The sequence below is a fragment of the Balaenoptera ricei genome, chromosome 1 (genome assembly GCF_028023285.1).
Source record: "Balaenoptera ricei isolate mBalRic1 chromosome 1, mBalRic1.hap2, whole genome shotgun sequence".
In the NCBI taxonomy this organism is placed as follows: Eukaryota; Metazoa; Chordata; class Mammalia; order Artiodactyla; family Balaenopteridae; genus Balaenoptera; species Balaenoptera ricei.
The window spans coordinates 171011702-171032837 of NC_082639.1; the positions used below are offsets into that span (position 1 = coordinate 171011702).

Below are 21136 nucleotides of genomic sequence, written 5' to 3' on the forward strand. Positions count from 1 at the left end.
AAATAGAACTGCAAATAAAAGGATCACATGCTAGAAGTACACATGTGGAACCAAACTAAGAGTAAAGGAATGACAAGGTGATTAACTTTATTTAATGTGGTGTCCTGGAAAGGGATCATTCGCGAATAAGATTCAAAAGAGCCATGGACCGTCTGGGAGATCCCTGGTCCGGTGCCCCAGCTTCCTAACGCTGCCTGCACATCCCAGTCACCTGGGAGCTTTCTAAAAATACAAAGTCCCGGCCCCTACCCTTCTGAGAAATAACATCTCGGGGTGAGGCAGCTGTGGGAATCACTAGGCCGGACACCTCCTTTCACAGAGCAGGAAGGTGAGGCCCAGAGCAGGAAGGTGAGGCCCAGAGCAGTGGAATGAGGCTGGTAAAGTCAGCAAAGGCAAACGGGAGGAGAGTTCTAGAGCCCAGATTCAGAACGTCAGGCCTGACGTGACACAGGGAAGAAGGGTCCACAACAGGTGAAGAGAATCCACCTGACCGTTGGGACGAGCACCCTGGTGGGCAGAGTGCAGAGGGGGGCTGTGGAGCCTCGCAGAGGTTCCACGAAAGGCGGACCCTGTCCAGCCTGGAGGCAGGGGCTGGGCTGAAGCCCATCACCATCCTGTGTCCCTCCAGCATCTCCCTGTGGCTTTCAACTCTTCGCTTGCATCCTCTGCAGACACCGCCCCCCGTCTCCCAGGAGGTTCAGCATCACCCAGAGCGACTGTAAAGCCTCGTGAAGCGGAGCCAATGCTCACGGGTCCCGGGTCCCGGGTCCAAGGCGCAGGTTAGCCCTGCCTCGTCCACCAGCCGGCTGGCACCTTCTCCCCAGACGTGACTGCGAAGCATTCTTCCCATCTCACTCCAAAGCAGGGTTTCTATCTTGGAGTCACTATACTAAACCGAAATGCCACTTGCTTTGTACGTCTTTCTTATTCATCCGTTTGCAAAGCACTGAAATCACAAGCGCATCTGACTGTCCTCTGCAAGGCAAGGGTCACACGTGCTGCTGGCAGGGAGGGGAGCACCAGGGAGGGATTGGGAGTCGGGGTGCAGAGGGCAGGTGTTCACTGGCCAAAGGGATCAACTGAAAATCTAGTGGTGGAGGACACACCGCCATAGCGCTGTCCACACCCAGCTGAGAGGGCGGTGGTTACACAGCCACAGGGTGAGCGACAAGCCAGCCGTCGCCTAGCTTATGACCTCGTGTCCTTTAAGGCTGAGTCAGAGGACAGACACCATGACAAAAGGGAGGAATGGTGTGGCTCCACTGACCGTTTACAAAGACCTTCTCAAGGCAAGGTGGGGGGGGCCAGTGAGACACCTGACCCTGAAGATGTGTGACCAAATCATCTTGCACGAAAGCTGCAGGAAAGAACGTGACCCCCAAGTCAGGACACCAGGAAGAAGAAAAGACCCACTTGTTTGAAGATTAAAGACACTGCAACCCAAAGAGAGGTGAACTGACATGTCACGTGGTTTGGGGACGGGCACCGGGTACAGCACATGTTCTGAGTCAGGACCCTGAATCTGGACTACCCACGTGTCCGGGCCTCGCAAACGGAAACCTCTGTCCGCAAGGGGAGAAGGCACCTCTCAAAGATAAAGTATTTTAAATAAACGAAAATTTTAAAACAACCCTCTAACGCACATCTCCCTCAGAGCTCTGCAGTATCTTAAATATGGGGATTGCCGGAATATCACGTGTCCCTCTTTTCTTAATTCAATCAACATTGTTTTCTTTAGCTCTATCTAGAAAACAACCAAATGTCACCAAAATCCGATAGTGAGTTGTTGGGGAAGTATGAAGATTTAGTCTGCACAGCTGTGACGGTCAAGGAGATCCATTTTTATTCTTTATTTCAGTAGCTGTAAAACACGACAAGTTGCCTGATGAAACCCCTCTGGACTGGGGGAAGCAACTGGCAGGCGAATTTGGAAACCTAGAGGTTTGCTCTGGGCTCGGCCATGACCTCGCCTCTCTGGGTTCAAGTACCTCATTCCAGACGTGAAGACAGACCAGACGATCTTAGGTCGCTTTACGTGTCGGGATTCCAGGACTATACGATTATACGACTCTGTCCTCTGTCATCAATGTAAGTCAATAAAAAGAAAACAAATCAGCAAACCGTAAAGCTAACCCACCCAACTCGGCCGCATTTCCAGAAGAAGTAGAGGGCAGGGTGCCGTGGGCCAATGCACAGCTACCCACGCTCCCTAACAGCTGACTGAGCCTGGACCCCAGACCCTTTGCTAGCTTGGGTTTTCATTTGTTTTATCGATTTTTTTTCTTGAAAAAGATACTCCACTTGGTGTTTTGATATAAGAAAGGAAAAACTGAAAAACTAAGGGACTACCTGGACTAAGAAGCAGCTCCAGCAACCAATTCTCTGTGTGGTGCTGCCGGCGTTCTCTCTCCAAGGTCAATGTCTCAGGCCCAGCACTTCGATTGCCTCCCCGTGGCTCAGTGGGACTGACCTCTTGAAAACACCATGCTGGTCCTAGAGTCATTTCTCCCTTGGCTTTAATAATCCTGCCATACCACACTTCATTTTGGTTCCTTCATGACAACCCTGGAACGACGGAGGAGCTAATTTTAACAGAGGTGCCAGCACATGGCATAGCTCTGGGCCATAACATCACCTCTCCCCTCGGGAGACAACGGATGCTGCCTCAGTTGTCAAAGTCAGCAAAATAACTTACTCTGTACAGTGGTGGAAGTCGCCAACTTTGCTAATTATAAGAGAGTGACTCCTGGTAGGAATGCAGAGGTGGGGCATATTAAGTGGTTCAGACAGGGCTTGGGAGGGAGCCCCCTGCCCTGGGCTCTGTATGAAGCAGGGAATGGAAATTGAGCAGATCTGCTCAGCACAGCCTAGATGAGGGCAGTGGGGGACTTTCTCAGAAAGAGGAGGGAATGTGAGGGTAAGGGTTTGCTTTTCCAAGAGGAGAAAAGGAAGAGCTAGGTTTCACTTTATCATGTATGCTCTAGGATTTGGGGCTAAATAGCCTGGAGGACACCAAACTGGCAAGACACCATTTTTCTTATCCTTGATTCACACAACTGCTGTTCCTCCTTCTAGGTGAGCATGCACTTTGCTAAATTCCTGCAAAGCTGTCATCCAAGTGGTCTCTATAAAAGCTGCAGGCTCCATCACCTTGTCTCATGGAATGTTTTAAGGATGAGAAGACGGAGACTTTACAAAGGGCAGTGGGCAGTCAACACTCAAGTGGGGGAAACACGTTCAGGACCACGAGTCCAGTAAGTCCATCCTCCTGGCCGGAGCACAGCTGCTCCTCATCAAGCTGAGAATGAAGATAAATAAGAGCTTTTTCGGCAACTCCCTTGGGAAAACACATCGCAGGGCCTGTGGTAACAAGTTAACCTTCGCTTTAGAGAAAATTTTGCTTTCTCTGATTACAGGGGAGGTGACAGTTAAACTGAAGAGCTCAAGTAGTGAACATGTGTCATTTTTTTGGTCACTCAACATCTGTGCCCCCTTCCTACACTGGTCTGATTTCCTCTGGAGAATTACCTCTCTCCCTTTGAGCACAGTCCTGGTGGGAGGGTAAACCCAGGGGCCTGTCTTTCCACTGGGGAGGCCTGGAGATGCCTGTCTTACTTCTACTCACCACTCGGTGCAACCCACAGGGGGCACTGACCCAGGCTCAGCCCGTAAGACTCTCCATCCTTAGAAGGAGAATCAGGGACAGAAGACAGAGTGGGCAGCGATCAAACTCAAGGTTACCCTGTTGCTGCAAGTCTTGTCTCCCAGGCTTTCCATCCTTCTAGGAGCACTCCAATTCCATTTCCATAATTCCTTCTTTGATTAAGGTGGCCTGCACTGATTTCTAAGAACCTTAATCAATACATTCCCTGGGCTTCCCTGGTGGTGCAGTGGTTGAGAATCTGCCTGCTAAAGCAGGGGACACGGGTTCGAGCCCTGGTCTGGGAAGATCCCACATGCTGCGGAGCAACTGGGCCCGTGAGCCACAACTACTGAGCCTGCGCGTCTGGAGCCTGTGCTCCGCAACAAGAGAGGCCGCGATAGTGAGAGGCCCGCGCACTGCGACGAAGAGTGGCCCCCGCTCGCCGCAACTAGAGAAAGCCCTCGCACAGAAACAAAGACCCAACACAGCCAAAAATAAATAAATACATTAATTAATTATTTTAAAAAAGTAACAAATGTTCAAGTACAATTGGTGTCTTTTCGAAAAAAAAAAATTGTTAATACATTCCCTACATAGAAATCTGACACCGAATGCCCAGGGAGGCCACTGGAGAAGAAAAACTATGACAAGAGAAAAGGAAGAGAAATACAAGATGCACGCAGCAAGCACTGGATGAGATGCATGTAGCAGGCGATGCAAGAACCACAGAATTCCGGAGCTGGACAGGCGCTTAGGGGTCACTTTGCTCAGCACCTTCATTTTACACACACGAAAGCAAAAGGCCCAGGGAGACGCAGGGACTTGTCTAAGCCCAGAGCAGCTTGCTGAGAGCACCACTCAGCAGCAACATCGGCCTCATTAGCTGCCGGCCCCTTTCTAGGGCAGGCCTTTTGGTTCTAAAACTGCCAACCAACGAGAGAAAAGGATGCCAAGCCCAAACACATTTTTCTCCAGTCATTTTTCTCCCGTCAGCACATACGCTTGGCGGGTCTCAGCTCAATTTCCTCATCCCTCTCCAGAACCTCCGAGAAAAATTATCCCGGGATAAGTCACAGTCCGGTAAACGATGAAGTGGCTTTACGCTCCTCAGCATCTGGTCGCTGTTCCTCACTCCAGATAAGGACTCCACGTGCTCTACGAGGCCGGCTTTCCCCACGCACCGCCCCTCACACACTCCAGTTCAGCGACTGTTACGAATCACCTCCCCCTCCATCCTCCAAAGTGGCCAACGTGAGCTTGATGCCACCGCAATTCAGAACGCCTCTCAAGAATGTCCAAGCCCCACCCGATGGCCCGCTTAGGATATAGGACAATGAGAATAGAAGTTCTATGAAGATTTCAGGCAGGCCCATGGGATTCACTGGGCCTGTACCATCTCCCAGTGAACGGAGAAAGGTAGAAGGGAAGCAGCATCTGTATATCTGTTCAATGTAAAATTTAGAGACCGTTGGCACAAATCTGTTCCCTTTGGCCCTGGTCTGCCTACAACTGCTGTGAAACCTCCCCAGAGGGCAGTACGCCTGGGTGGGCACAGGCCGGACACGTAGCTCCATGTCCACACACACATGACCAGATCGGACCCCTCTCCCCTGACACACCCGAGGGTGGGTTACCTCAGGCCGACAGACAAGAGCAGTGCCATGTGTTCAAAACCCATCTTCCCCGCGCTGGATTCCCCCATATCTCAGCCTTACACCTCCCAGTTTCCATTTCTTCACTTTTGCATTCAGGGGGACTAGAATCCTTTGGCTATTTCCATACCTACAGCCCTTGAATGCAGTTGTTGCTAATTCCTTTTCTCATAAGGTTCACAGAACACATTTAAATATTTTTTTTATCCAAGATACAAATGTCTCTATTATATAGGGAACCATCTGGGCTGCTATCGTTAGCTGGCTATGTTGTTATCAACTCCTTTTTTTAGGGTTCATGAATCAGTTGCCAATAAGGAGGAAAAAAAAAAAAAAAGGAAGTCAGCTCCAAGACTCTGCTCTCCTCCCCTGCATTTTTCCTCAGCAGGAGAGCTTTATTCCATCATCAAAATGGACCATGTGAACACAAAAACAGAAAAGATACCTAAAACTAATGTTCTGGAAATATCAGCCCACAGTTCTAGATGCCTTGGAGGAGGGAGGTGGTGTCAGCCAACTTCCCAGGGCTCAGGCCCTCCAGCTGAGCTAAGTAATATTGTGTGGCCTCTGGCAGAGCTAAGATATATGCAGAGGAAAAGGAAGAAAAGGAAGCAGTAGAAAAAGGGAAGAAGGAAGGAAGGAGAGAGAGCAGTCAAGGCCTGGGATCCCTAATGCCAGGGACTCACCAACAACCACAGATGCCAGCCGGCGAGCTGAGCTCTGGGTGCAGGCCGCTGGCCAGGGAAGGAAACAATACAAATGGGAAGCCAAAAGCGGAAAAGAACGTGAACGGGGAAGCTGAGGAACGGAGAGAGGGGGATGAACCTTGGATTCACAGTGGCCTGGCCTGCAGTTTCTTCCTCGCTAGAAAGGAAAGGCATCCAGAGAAAAGTAATCGGTGTGTCATTCAGTTGGAAACATGTCCTGAGTACATACCTACAGTTTTTACAGATGCTGCAAAGGACAAGAGGTCATGGCTCCATCTGGCCAGACGGCATCACAGAAATACGACCTCAGCTCACCAGTAGTCCCAGGTGTTGGTTGTACTCAAGGGCAGACTATGCAGACACAGGTGGGGGCCCTTGGCCCCGAGCCTCTGGGTGATGGGAAGCAGACACTGGTTGGGTACGTGGGCGTAGTTAACTGCTCCCACTAAGGCATTCAACCCAGACCGTGTGGACTGCAAATGGACACACAGGTATGCCCCACCTCCTACACCCACCCTGACTCCAGAGAGACAGAGAAAAGCAAATTCCATCCTCCCAAAATTTATGGCCAGGAAAGTGTGCGATTTGCATTGCTGGGGAGTATTTTTCGTTGTGGTGTTAATTGTGTGCACGTGTGTGTGAATGACATTTTTACAAATCTGGTTTGTCTTTTAAAACCACTTTTGTGACCCAAGGCAGCTTAAAGAGACTAGGAAATGAAGCCATCCTCCAAATTGTCTCCCAGTGAGCTGAAACCTGCTGCATTTTCCATGCCCCAGCAGTCCCCAGCTTAGGGGCAAAAATGAACTTGAGTCTTTGGCTCCTCTGCGGCCCAGGTAAGGTTGCCTGGTCCCCCTCCCTGGGAGCCACCAAATGAAGTGCTGGGCCTTTGGGCCTCCCATTGATTCAAGAGCAGAAATGCAATGGTTTAAATGAAGAACAACAACACATTTTTGCACAAGATCCCTTTGTTCTCAATGTCAGGTGCATTTGTCAGTGCTCACACACCCAAAACATTCTCAGGCCTAAAATCTTGGAAAGCACTGCTAGCTCTTCCTGATGAAATCCCTTGGAAGAAATGACTGTGGTCAAGGGATGATGGCAAACCCCAAGATATGTCTCCGGTAAAATCTGTTTAAGGAGCATTTATAACTTCTGACAGCTAGGACCCAATGCTAAGACTTGAAGAGAGATTCTGTAACTATTTTATTCACCTAAAACACCTGAGGATTCCAGAGTGATGCAGCACAACAGACCAGATATTTAAGCAAGCAAATAAACATGGGATGTTTGGGGCCCTGCTGTCGGTCCATCCTAGAGGAACACAGAGAGAAGCAATGCACAGGGGCCAGAGGGTCAAGAAAGGGCAGAGTTGGTGCAGCAAAGACCAGGGACCAAGAGAGTTCCTGCTTGTAAAATCAGAGGAGCCACAAAAAATTAAACACAGAATTACTATTTGATCCTGCATTTCCACTTGTGGGTATATACACCAAAAAAATGAAAAACAGGGTATCAAAGAGATATTTGCACACCCATGTTCACAGCAGCACTATTCACACAAAAACAGCCAAAAGGTGGAACCAACAGATGAATGGATAAACAAAATGTGGTACATACATACAACGGAATATTTTCAACCTGAAAAAGTAATGAATTGCTGTCACATGCTACAACATGGATGAACAATGAGGACGTTATGCTAAGTAAAATAAGCCAGACATAAAGGACAAATACTGTATAAATCCACTTATATAAGGTACATAGAATAGTCAAATTCCTAAAGACGGAAAGTAGAAAGGTGGTTGCCAGGGGCTGAGGGGAAGGGGGAATGAGGAGTTATTGTTTGATGGATATGGAGTTTTAGTTTGGGATGATGAGAAAGTTCTAGAGATGGATGGTAGTGATGGCTGCACGACCATGTGAATGTACTTAATACCACTGACCCATACGCTTACAACTGAGTTAAAATGGTCAATTTCATGTTATGTCTACTTTACCCAATTAAAAAAATTTTTTTTAATCAATCTGAAAAACTAGAGGAGCCAGAGAGAGCCCAAAGTAGAAACTGCGGGGCTAGGTGAAATCACTTTCTCTCTCAGGTAACCAGGGAAACACAGAGAAGGTTGAGCAAAAGGTAGAAACAGGATAGAACTAGAGAAAACAGACCGCTTGACCAGGCAGCCTGAGTCTCGACCTGGGCTAGAGTAATTAACTGATGGAGACTGGACAGGAACACCCGGTCCAATTCAACACACACTGAATTAGCGCCTGCACAACCTCTGTCTCTCCAGGCCTGTATGTAACTGAGGCCCTTACAAACCCTTTAGCTAGAGCAATGGACTTGTTCATTTATGACAATGGCCTCGGAGTCAGGTGGTGATGAAGGTTCTGTTCTCAGCGCCCCGTCACAGACAGGAGTGCCGAGGCCTGTGGTGGTGGCCAGCCCCGGAGGGCGAAGCCGTTGTCTCTGACAGTGGTACCCGGCCCTGGCCCTGGCCGCTGCATCCCGGAGGCTGTACTGCGCTGACTCTCCCTTCCGAGTCGAGGCTCGGAGCAGACGGTAGGAGCAGCTGCCAGGGCACCCAGCACCCACAGCGCCCAGCCGGACAGCCAGCCACCCAGCCGGGCCAGTTCCCAGGCACTGCTCCCACAGCCCAGAGCACAGGCTCCCTCTTTTCTCTGAAGGGTGAGTTCTGAGTTCCCAAGCCAAACGAGGCTACCAAAGATGGGATGTTCACTCCTCCTTCCACGGCCAGTCTGAGAACCACCAGCCACGCACTCCCCACGTGGTCACTGTGTCCTCCTAAATTCTGCAAATGCATAACGTGGGCAGGTAAGGGCCCTGCCCTCCATCTGCTCCTCCTGCACGTAGTGAGCCCAGGCACACACATGTGAAAGTGCGTACTCATGCAAGGTCATACGTGCACAAGAGCAAGTGAGCCACGTGAGCTGTCTCGGGAGTCTGTGGGAGGCTTGGAGTGAGCAGAGTTGATGATGGTGAGATGTGAGCGAGACTGAAAAAAACTGTACAGAATTTAGATCCAAGAGGGTAGAAGTCTTTCCTTTTGGAAAGAGGAATAAAATGCACATTTCCAGGAGGCAATAGAGTCTACCTATGGAGTTGGGGCTGTGAGACGGGAAGAGTGGGAGACTGACGGCAGGGGTAGGTAGACACCGCTCCATGACAGGCCCCCCCCAACACCAAACTGATGTGGACATTGTCCCACGAGATATCCTGAGATCCCACCCTTAGTCTGTAATCCCCGTGCCCTGTAGCAGGGATTGTCCCAACCAAGTCGTTAAATGCCTCCGACGCTTCGCACAGAAATGTTGGTGGCTCTATGAGAGTCTAAAAGCTTAATCTTGGTTTAGATATCTCTTTTAGTGTTTTATATTTTGGCTGTATTTTAGCATATGTAAGAATGTCTCCTGTTTGCCTCTCTTTCTACGCCAAATTAAGAGTATTTGCCAGCCTCATCATTAAGTTGTATGAGGATTTACCGAGCCCCTTCTACATGGCAGGCACAGTTCCAGCCTCCGGAGAAAGCATGGTGGGCAGAAAGGGTCCCTGCTCTCGTGGAGTATCCTCCCGTGCTAGCTATGAGGCCGTGGAGAAAGAGGTGGAGGCACCAGAGAGGAGGGGAATCGGGGGGCAGGAGGTGCAAACGTCACATCTCAAAGTGAGATACCGGGTGCGTGGCAGGGGGGTATGGGGATGCCTCAGACAGAACACAAAGTGGAGACCAGGTAAGACATGGCTAAGAGCTCAGCATCATGTGAATAGGCCAAAGTAGGGTCCTGAAGGGACAGGCTATCGTCAGCCCCAGGCATCCTATCATTTTATGTAAACCCATTTTTTGTTTCCAGATGGATAATCAGAGAAACTGAGAGGTTTACTCAGTTCCCTATGACTGAATCTCTGACAGGCTGGAACTGGCTGAGAGGATCAACCATAAAGACATTTCACCTAGCAAAACTGTCCCTCAGTACGTACTACTTATCATCTGTCAGGGCCCCGTTAAAACTCTCCAGTAGCAAATGCTGCTGGGAATCCAACGAAATATTATTGGGAATTAATTTTATTTGTATGTTGTCAAAACTCAAGAGTTTTAAAAAGTGACTCTAGATATATAAAAAAAAATTTTTTTAACCTGAAATAACTGGTATGAATCTTTGATCTTTCCAAAGAATGGTTTCATCTGTCTTTATATAAAAGAGACAGTCTGCAAACAGGCTTAACCAAGCTGGAGCTGAGAGGGCTCTTACTAATAAACACTGTTCATTTTATATTGGCTGGAAGCAGGTATCACTTCACATCTGAAACCCTTTAGAACACTTTTTTTCTCCTTCTAAACATCCAGTATGCAATTTTTTAAGATAGACGCATACACAATATTTGGAAAAAGAGACACCCAAATCTCTTCTGGATGATAAGATTAGTAGTGATTTTGTTCCTTTACTATGTCCCCGTACTTTCAAAATCTGGGGCAATGAACCTGTAGAATTTTATAAGCAGAAAAATAATTTTTTAAAAAATGAAACAGAATTTCCTCTTTTTAAAAAGGATATATAGTACGTTTGGTGTCATCTTCTTGTTTCAACTCCAATCAGAAATTCCAACTCCAAATATTTCATTTATACAGAAAAAGGTAATCCTTTGGATAGAAACATTATTCACTATTATCAAAGTTAAACAATCCAAAGGCAGTGACTAGGGTTAAAAAAAAGGACACGGGCATAAGAGTCTCAGACTCAGCTAAAATCTCAGATCTAATACATACCAGCTGTGCAACCTTGGGCAAGTTTCATAACCTCTCTGATACAGTTTCTTCATCTGTAAAATGTTAGCTGTGAGGATGAAAAGGCTGCCTGGGCAGTAAGGAGCCATGTGCCTGATGGTATGAAAAGCCACACACACACACAACAAAAAACCAAAACCCTCGGTTTTATTCTGCATCTTCCAAATGTGACAAATGTACTCAAAGACTGTGGCTCATATAAAATAAATTGGTAATTTGAAATCTTCTCATTTGAAAACAAATGCAGATAAATTTTCAAAGTAAAAAACAAGACTGGAAAGAAATGTTGTGCTACAGCCAGCCACATCCATCCTTGTTTCCAGACCTCCAGTGGGAAGAAGAGGCAGGTAAACAGTTGGAGGTACATCTGAGGGGTCCTCTGTAAATGCCTAAGACTGGCCTACTACAGACACTCAATAAATAGTAACTACTCTTACTATCCCTAAGTAGGTGTGTACCATTAAATAAGAAAAAGTGCTAACCTCTTATCTTACAACCCAGACATGGCAGTGGGGTGGGTCTTTTAACTGCTATATACGGTTAAGTGCCCAATTCACTATTTGGGATGTCAATATAGAGTAAGCAATCAATATGGTTCATCAGATCAAGAAATATACAAGGAATATAAGCTGAAAAGAAAGCAAACACAGAGTCTAACACAGACTAACATAAATTTTGGTTGAAATAATTACCCGCCTATAACCAACACCCACACATACAATGTGTACACAGATTGTGTCCATGTGTCTCAGATTTCCCCTTTCAATGTTCAGCAACCAAAGCAACGCAGTAGAGCTCTGGGATGTTTGATTTGGACAGAGGGAGACAGAAAAGACTAGGAAAGGAAAAGGGGCTGAGACTTAGGAGTTGTTACCATAATTTGAATTCAAAGAGCACAAATTCTTTTCATCATTAGAAACTGGAATCTTGCCAGGTCAGGAATGAGGTCAGGACCTGACCCAGACTTGGAATCTGACTGCATTCAGCTACCCCTAGACAAGGGGGTGAGTGTTGGAAACCTGAAGAGTAGAGGCCAACATGGGATCATAGCAATGCCTGATTTTGAGTCCAATGTCTATTAGTCAACCAGCTGCACAAACCATCCCTTTAATTAACCGGCTCTTGAATTATTTATTATCTTCTCGAGTGAGAGAAAATTATTTTTTCTGGTTACCTGCTTGGCTTCAAGGGCTAATTCAGAGAACTCCAAGCCTGACAGTTTGATGGAGCTCTCTGGTACCTGCCACTCTCTGGCCAAGGCAAAAACATAAAGAAACAGCAAATGAAGTATTTCTGAGAAAGAGAGGTAGTTAGCCTTCTACATGGCAAACACCTCACCAAATCCAAAGAAGCACAGAAAGCTCCTTTCAAACACATTAGTAGAGGTCTGCTGCACTGTTTGGGCATGATCTATTCTGCACCCCCTGTTCATTCTAAGTTAGGAAAAGTTTTGTTTTCCCTTAACAACTGTCAACAACTTCAAGTCTCAGTTCTCCACTGTAGATTAGACCCAGCCTTCCCGTGCAGAGGAAGAGACGGTGCAAAATCCCATCACTCCTCACTCGCAGGATTTTTGATCAGTCCCGAAATTCCCATGTCTGAATTCCTTCTCTCTCACCCCTAGATTCCTAAGGCAACTGATTCACAGACTTACACCATCTTAGACCTCAGGGGAGGCTTGGAGATCATCCAGGTCAACTTTCTCACTTTTGAGATGTCTTCCCTAAGCGTCTTCCCTAAGGTGACACAATTAGAAGTCTTCCTCCTCCCGGGGTTCCCGCTCCTCCCTGTCAGAGAGCCTTGTAACAGGAGCTGCTCGAGCTGCTTAGTTCTATTTTAAGATAAACCCTCTCACTCTAGAAACCATTTGTACAAAACACCGGCATCTCACCCACCACGCAATTTTCTTCTGGTCTTCATTCCGGGTCATCGCCCACTGCATGCGTGCTCTCTGAGGCTCACCAGCACCATGCCTCCAGAATTTCATCTTGGGACCCTTCCCTGCCACCTGACTTGCTGGGCAGGAAGATGCACTGAGGTGCTGCTCCTTCTAAAACATGTGACCTTAACCATTCTTCCCACCAAACTTCTGAGGGTGAGTCCAGGGAGCTTAAACAACCTCAGAGGACCAAGTTCTGGGAGTTCAACTGACTTGGCCAATGTTGTGCTGCCGTTATGAGAGAACCAGCATTCCTCACTCCTCTCTCCCTCTCTTCCTCCTTCTGTTCAGAAGCACTCTGTCCACTATTCCCACACCACACCTGCAGAACCAGGACTCGCCACGACTGCCCTCAACCTGGTGTAGCCCCAGGAAGGGCAGCACGCAAGTTTGTGCCCCCTGGAGATGCTGCGGACCTGACCAAGCGGAGATGCGCCACCTGCAAAGTCTTTCGGGACTTGGTTGTTTCGGACCCTAGGAAGGCAAAGGAGGAAACTCGCCCTCCTCCGCCTCTCTCTACGTGACCACCCTGCACAGCCTCACTCACGCCCGTCTTTCCCCAGTCTCCCTTGCCTCCTCCTCGCTTTTCTCTCGTCCTCGCCGCCCGCAGCCTTCCTTGCCGACCCCCATCACCTGGTTCCCGTCCACTCTGCTCCCCGGGCCCGGCCTCTCCCTACTTCCTCTTACAAGGCGCTCCCGTCGTGTCTCCACTTTGTCTCCAATCATGTCTAAATGCAACCCACCACAGATGCTGACATTTTAAATGTTTAGTTGTTATAGTTACTTGACTAATTGCCAGGCCGACGGTGGCGCTTCTCCTTCGCCTCCCGCGGGCAGCAGAGGAGGGGGCCGGGGAAGTAAGGGGGTAGATGGGGCTGTGGACGCTAATCCCCGGGGTCTGGGACACAAGACCAGGCCCTGGCAAGGGTGCTCTGCCCCGGAAACCAGCGGTCCCTCCGCCTACAGCCAGTAGCCAGGGCACCGAAGGCGCTCCCGGCCTCAGGATTGCCGCGAACCGTCTCCCGCCCCGGGACAACGGAGCGGCAGAGGGTCTAACCTCGGGTGCGCCGCAGCCGGCCTCCCATCCGTCCACACTCGCAATGTGGATAAAGTGAGGTGGCATCTTCGGGAACCTGGGGAAGGAGGTGGCCAGGGGCGCGTTAGGGGGCGAAAGAGAAGAGTTAGAAGCCGCTGCAGGTTACTCACGTGCCAGATGGCGAAAAAGATGAGCGCAGCGCACAGCACCAGCGACAGCATGTAGCAGAAAGCAGCGAAAGTGAAGGCCATGGCCGGCCGGGGACCGTCCGCACTCCAGCCCCACCACACACAAAGCAGCGCCTAGGAAGCCGATGTCCCCGTCAAAGACCGCACTCCCTCAAAAGGGGAGGAAAAAGAGCCAGGTCTGCACCCTCCCCTCGAGGCCAGTGGCTAGGAGGAGGTAAGACACGCGGAAAGAGCCTTGAGAGTCCGCGAACAGGGACAGGATTCCCGCAGGCTCTGGCGACCCGCGACTCCAGCTTGTTAGCGAAAATAGGTGCGTCGGGCGTCGTTGGCGGGAACTGTCCCCAAATCGAGGAAGAAACCAAATCAGTAGAGAACTCCTGCAGATTGGCGTCAACCAGCGAGCTTCTCGAGACAACACGGCGAGGGTTGCGAAGACTCCACGGAGGACCGCGTGAACAGCTCCCGTGGCCCCGGAATCCCAGGGAAGAGCCCCCTGCCTTCCGCGCCTAAGCCGCACAGGAGAGCCGAGAGCGCCGCTCGGGACTCTCCCGCGCCAGCCAGGCGCCAACCGAGAGCGTCCAGCGAGGTGCCCGGGCGGACGCCGAGCTGCTCCCAAGTCCTAGAGCCGGCAGCGGCTCCCTCCCCGGAGAACAGGTCTTTAGGTAGCCGGGAAGAGCCGGTCCCCTTGGTCCTGCGCCCCGGACGCGGCTTCCAGGGCTGCCCTGCGCTCTTGGGCGCGCCCGGCCCCGGCCTCTGCTGCGGCCCCCGGCCCACCGGCCTCGGTAATACAAGTTCCCCGGAAACTAGGGGGTGGACCGGGCCGGGCACGGGCTCCAGCCCAGCGGGCCTGCTCCCGCCCGGGCAGCTGGAGTGGATCTCAGGCCAAGAGCTGCTCGCCGCGGAAGCTCGCTCCACCTGCTGCTGCCGCCGCCTGCGCCCCTGCGAGAACTGAAGACGCGCAGCCGGGGATCCCCTCCCTCTCGGCGCCCCACCCTCGGCTCCCGCTCCGCCGAGCACGCTCTCCCCGGCGGGCGGAGACTGGGGAAAGGTGGGCGGCCAAGCGCAGCCAGGATCCCGGTCGCCACCGCCGCTGCGGTTGCGCGAGCCGGCCTCTCCGAGGAAACTTGAAGCCAGCGGCGTAGGCGGGGCAGGACGGCCGCGCCGAGGTGGGGCGGGGTGAGGAGGAGCAGGGACTCTTTAAACACGTGCGTCTGGAGGAGGCGGGAAGCTGCGGAAGGGTATGTGTGTACCTCGTACCTAAAGGCTGCAGGAGCCGCTCCCGCATCTCGCCACTTGCTCGGGAGTGGGAAATGTGGCGCCGAGGGGCTTGGACTCGTGTTGGTTGGGGACACGGGACAAGCTCTTGGAACCCAGGGTTGTTCGGGTGGGTTTTCCCAAGCTGTGGATTTAATGCTCCGGGCTGCGTTTGCAGCGCATCCCTGAAAAATTCTCCATGAGCGTCTTTCACTCGCCGCCTCCACCCTCCCCCGCCGTCTGACCTTGGGAATGAGGAAACTAGACTTTGCGGACCGTTGTGGGCCGGAGAGGCAGCAGCAGTGACTCTGTGTGTATTGGTGTTGGTCTAGTGGAAGTGTCAAGAGCATGTGGTTTTGCAGTCAGACTCCGTTCTAAGTGCAACTTTCTAAACCTCTTTAAATCTCGGTTTCCTTATCTGCATAAGGGTCAACATTTAATTGCCTCTGGGTCTACATACTTTGCACCGCCAAGCGCAAAATGAAAGTGTGGGGCTTCTTGTTTAAATGCATTGATATATATATTAGGAATTTCAAGATAGCAACCGGAAGAGTTTTAAACCAGGGTTGGGGCCCTTCTGAGTACAGGACTCCCCCCGCCCCACGCCCTGCAACTGTAGAGGTTGCACACCTGTGAATTCAGCCCTGCTCTGTGTTATATTTTTTGCCACTTTATCTTTCACCTAAGTATGTCTCCAAGTATAAAGTTTCATTAAGGAAAATTTGGAAATACAGAGATGGAAAAAGATGAAGCAAACGCTATAATTTACCACCCTCAGACACCACTAACACAAAAGTGGTTGGTATATTTCTTTCTAGCTCTATTTTTGCTTTTTACTTGATATCAATTATTTCTTTTAATTGTTGTAATTATACTGCATAAATTTCTGTAACACCAAAACGATACGATAATCTCAAAGGGAAATTTGACCATTCAATATTTGCAGTCCCTTTAAGGCTGATCTGTTGTCGTTTCTGCTGGTTCTTGCTTACGGAGTCCTAGCACCTCATCTGTCTAGTAATTTTTTATTGTATGTCAAACATTGTTTTGAAAAGTTCTTGTGGAAATTTGAGGTCTAAGATGATGTTATCTTTCTCCAAAGAAAATTTTCTACTTCATTTACCAAGTGTCTAGGGGAAATGAACACTCTAGAATTACCTCAATCCAATTTCAGGGATTGAGATTTGTAGGCTACCCATTGACTGTGGTCTGTGTGAGGGCTGTTTTTTTTCTGGTTCACTCTTATTCACATGCAACAGTCCTTTTGGATCCCAAGCCAAAGCAAGCGGGTTTTCAAGTCCCAAGTCTCGGTGGTCCTTGGACTCTGACTTTTGCTCCCACCCTGCAAAGCACCGAAAGCAGCTTCTCAGCCACCTCTTCTAGATTAGCAAATGCCTCTAGGGCAAAATTGACCCCAAGTGCTAGGCTGGTGTTTCTAGATTCCCAACCACTCTCAGAACTCGACCCCAGTAATTTCTTACTTCCTTGTTGAGTCTTTGGTGCTTTTAAGAAGATATTTTTATATTTCATCCAGCTTTTAAAATTGTGTTCAGTCGGAGGATTGGTCTGAATGATCTAGCCCAGCATTACCAGAATCAGAAGTCTCTACATCAAAAGAAAATTTCATTATCCTACCACGCTGACTTTCAAGTCTCCATCCATATCACAGCCTCTATTTTCCTTGCCCTTTCCCCAGCCATGCTTTATTTAGTTTTATTGGTTATAGAATGGTATCTCAGTAAAGGTGACTGCAGTGGTAGAATTTCAGAAAATAAGAACCCCAGGTGGTTACTATTTATTCAACAACTGTTGTTTAGTACCCATATGTTGTGGGCATTGTTAGGGATCCACAAGGTTCCCAGTCTAATTGCTGAGGTAATAACTCTTTCACAAGGCAGTGTCTTTAAAAAAAAAAAAAAATAGTGGCTATGACACAGTGTAGGAAGACAAAGAATAAAGTGATTAGAAACAGATGTTGAGTGACCAGCTAAAGTGTTCTGCACCCAATTCCAATGTGGAGGATTTTCCCACATCACCAAGCAACCCTCAGAAACCAGCTGGTGACCTACAATTCAACTCAATTCTGACACTGTCTACCTGGAGATAGTATCAGATTCTACAAGTTAAGGGCTCAGTCTCATAAGCCAGTCCTCCAATTCACATGCCAATCACCAGACCAGGTTGTTACCTGTGCTTCTGCTGGCTGGCTATTGATTTGGAGGTTCCAATGACCCCTTCCTTGGGTTTGATTAATTTGCTAGAGTGGTTCACAGTACTTAGCAATCTAGTTTACATACTAGATTACCAGTTTATTACAAAGGATATTAAAGGATACGAATGAACAGCCAGATCAAGAGATACATAGGACAAAATCTAAAAGGGTCCTGAACACAGGAACATCTGTCCCCATGGAGTTTGGGATGCACCACCTACAGCGATGGGTTCTGGTTCAGCAACCTGGAAGCTCTCCAAATCTTGTCCTCTTAGACTGTTGTGGAGGCTTCATTACACAAGCATGACGGATTAAATCATTGGTAACAGAGTCAACCTCCATCCCCTCTCCCCTTGCCAGAAATCAGGGAGTGGGACTAAAAGTTCCAACCCTCTATTCATGGTTGATTCCCTGCACAACTAGCCCCCATCCTTATGTGCTTTACGAAAGTCACGCCATTAACATAAACCCAGTTGTGGTGGAAAGGGGCTTGTTATGAATAACGAGACACCATTTCACCTTTCTGGCTCTGAAGTGATTTCAGGAACTGAGGACAAGAGACCAAATATTATCACAAAAGATGCTCCCACTGCTCTTATCACTCAGGACATTTCAGGGGTTTTGGGAGAAGTGAGCTAAGATGGTAGACATTTGAATGACCAAATATATTGATATATTTCTTATAAATGATAATATCCTACCAACCTACATTGTTTCAGCTACTGTAGACATTGAAAAGCCAATTACTTGATTCTTTTTCCTAGCCACTGTGCAGGTAGGAGTGGCCATGTGACACAGCTTGAACCTGTGAGATATATACTTCTTTTTACCTGGAATGCAAACCTGATGCCTGGAGGTACACCAGCCATCTTGTGATCATGAGAAGGAAATCAACACATTAAGAATGGAGAAGCCAAGATGGAGAGAAGAGGAAGAATTCAAGGTATGTGTCAGATTTAGAGGAAAATTGCATGTTGGAAGTAAGGGAAAAAAAGAGGAATTGTCATCACCATATTTTAATATGTTTACTCATGTATCTCTTTTATACACTGTTAGCTCCTTGAGGTCAGAACCTGGTTCTTTAAATATCCCTTGCACATAGCACAATGTTTGGTATAATGGGTATATGCTGAATGAATGAGTAAATGCATGCAAATTACCTTAAGTTATTCTTTTCCTACTTAAAATTTACAAGTCCTAAAAAAAAAAAAAAAAAAAGAATGGAGAAGCCAAAAAGACAGAGGGAGGAAATACCATTGACATCATACCTGGGCCACCCCACCAGCCCTGAACTTCCTATTCCCTCACTGGTATAACTGCAGTGATTGTGATACTCTTGAAAGATTTCTGTTCCAATTGGTAAGTAGTATTACAGTTGCTGCAGCAAACAGGAAAATTAATAAATAATTAAAAATTCTAAATTAAACTCATTCATTTAGGCCAGTTGTCATAGGATGTCACAAGGATCATTGATAAACAGGCCTCTCAGATGCTTATTTATCACAGAGCACACCATGCTATTGACATCCTGGTTTATCACTGTACTGAAATCATGTGGTTGCCAATGATTCTAAATAGTTGTTACTTTAGTTGTATTTGTGCATTGTAATGCTTGTGTAAGTGGTAAATGTAGTGTTTCGATATTTATAAACTTAAGAATTTATAAATAAAATATTAAAAACTCACAGAATAAAGAGAAAATCAACATGGATACATTTATTAATGTTCCATTTAAATATCATACAACTCAGTCTTCTAAGTCTGCAAAGAACAAGCAATATTAATAATGAAGTATAGCCTAGAATACTTACTGTGTGGAAATCCAAACAACCTGAACATTTTTACACTGTGCAAGAGTCAGTGCAAATTCACACAATACTTTTTATTTCTTTAATGCAAAATAATTAGATTATTTTAACAAAAATATAAGTGTCTCATCAGTGCTAGGGATATAAATATGGGATGCAAATGGTGCTCTGAGTTGACTGTTAAAAGATTTAGATATTCATCAGGGTGGCAATCACATTTCTGAGTTGACTGTTAAAAGATTTAGATATTCATCAGAGTGGCAATCACATTTTGTCAAAGCTCATGGTTCAATAAAAGAAAATTGTAACTATCAATGAGAAAAACAATCAAAAGATCAGTTTCACACAATAACGTATTTGAAAGAACAAAATCTTCTAAGTTTAGCAAAATGTTGATTAAATGATTAAAAATATTAAGAAAGTATCTTTTAAAAGGTTAACACTAGCTAGCATGTGCTTAAACACAATCAAGCATTTCCAAACATGAAATATTCAATAGCCATTTTAAAAAGGATAGTACCTATATAAGAATACATTACATTCTAGATTTATGTTCCCACTTGTTGGAAAACATATATCTACTGAAATGAGAAAACAACTTATTTTAAAAGTTATAAATCAAAAGAGTAAAATATTCACTTTCTATGAACCTTCAACTGTTTCATATAAAAGCATATTAAAAATTTATTTTAAAATGAGAAATTTTAAATTTTGTTCATCTTGTGGAGTTGGAAGGAATAATACTTGAAATAATGACCAAATTTTATTGTCAATGTTTAAGAAAAATGGTGTCAATGAGATATATTTTCATGGAAACTTTTTGTTCAGACAATGCTAGTGCCTGTATGTTAGGGAGAAAGTCTGATATTTCAGCCAAAATTTTAGAAATGTTTTTAAATGTTTTTAATTTGGCACTAAGTCACTGTATTCAATTACCCCTGGATGATGCAATGAAACATGTAAAGTCAATAATTCACTGTAAATTTTTTTCTTGAAGCTTTGTATTTATTATTGTATTAGTCTGCTCCAGCTTCCATAACAAAATATCAGAGACTGGGTGGCTTAAACAACAGAAATTTATTTTCTCACAGTTCTGGAAGCTAGAGGTTCAAGATCAAAGTACTGGAAAGTTTAGTTTCTGGTGAGAGCTCTCTCTCTGGCTTGCAGATGATCGCCCTCTCACCATGTCTTCACATGACCTTTCTTCTGTGCACACACAGATGGGGAGGGAGAGGAAGAGGGAAAGGAATCTGTGTCTCTTCCTCTTCTTATAAGGACACCACTCCTATTGGATTAAGGACCCACCATTATGACCTCACTTAATTTTCATTACCTCCTTATAGTCCCGATCTCCAAACATTGGGGGTTACGGCTTCAACATATGAATTAGTGGGGGACACAGTTCAGTCCACAACAATACCATACATCAAATAAACACAGAGAATTAAATAATATCTCTGATGATCTGGGAACTGAGGCTAAAACTGAAAGAATTTTTGATATCAATGAACAGTTTGTAATGCTGTAATGCAAAAAGAATTTAGAAAAAAATTTTATTGAAGTATAGTTGACATACAATATGATATTATTTTCAGGTGTACAACACGATGATTCAACAATTATATACACTGTGAATTGATCACCATGAGGTCTAGTAACCATCTGTCACCAAAGTTATTCTGATATTATTGACTACATTCCCTGTGCTGTATATACATCACCCTGACTTGTTATTTTATAACTGGAAGCTTGTATCTCTTAATCCCCTTCATCAGTTTCACCCAACATCCCCCAACACCCTGCCCTCTGGCAACCACCAGTTTGTTCTCTGTATCTATGAGTCCGTTTCTGTTTTGTTTTCATGTTTGTTAGTTTTGTTTTTCAGATTCCACATATAA

General features: G+C 46.8%; 1 protein-coding gene across 6 annotated transcripts in view; it reads right to left on the bottom strand.

The window, feature by feature from the left end:
* CNIH3 (cornichon family AMPA receptor auxiliary protein 3) overlaps window positions 1-21136 on the bottom strand; it is a 277164-nt gene that overhangs the window by 116684 nt on the left and 139344 nt on the right. The window contains exon 1 of one of the 6 annotated variants that reach the window (XM_059941805.1): window positions 13947-14890. The exons of the other annotated variants lie outside the window; for them this stretch is intronic. Within the exon in view, the coding sequence (XP_059797788.1) occupies window positions 13947-14027 (81 nt within the window). The 5' untranslated portion in view covers window positions 14028-14890. Of the gene's footprint in view, window positions 1-13946; window positions 14891-21136 lie in introns of those variants that run through there. 6 annotated transcript variants of the gene reach the window in all.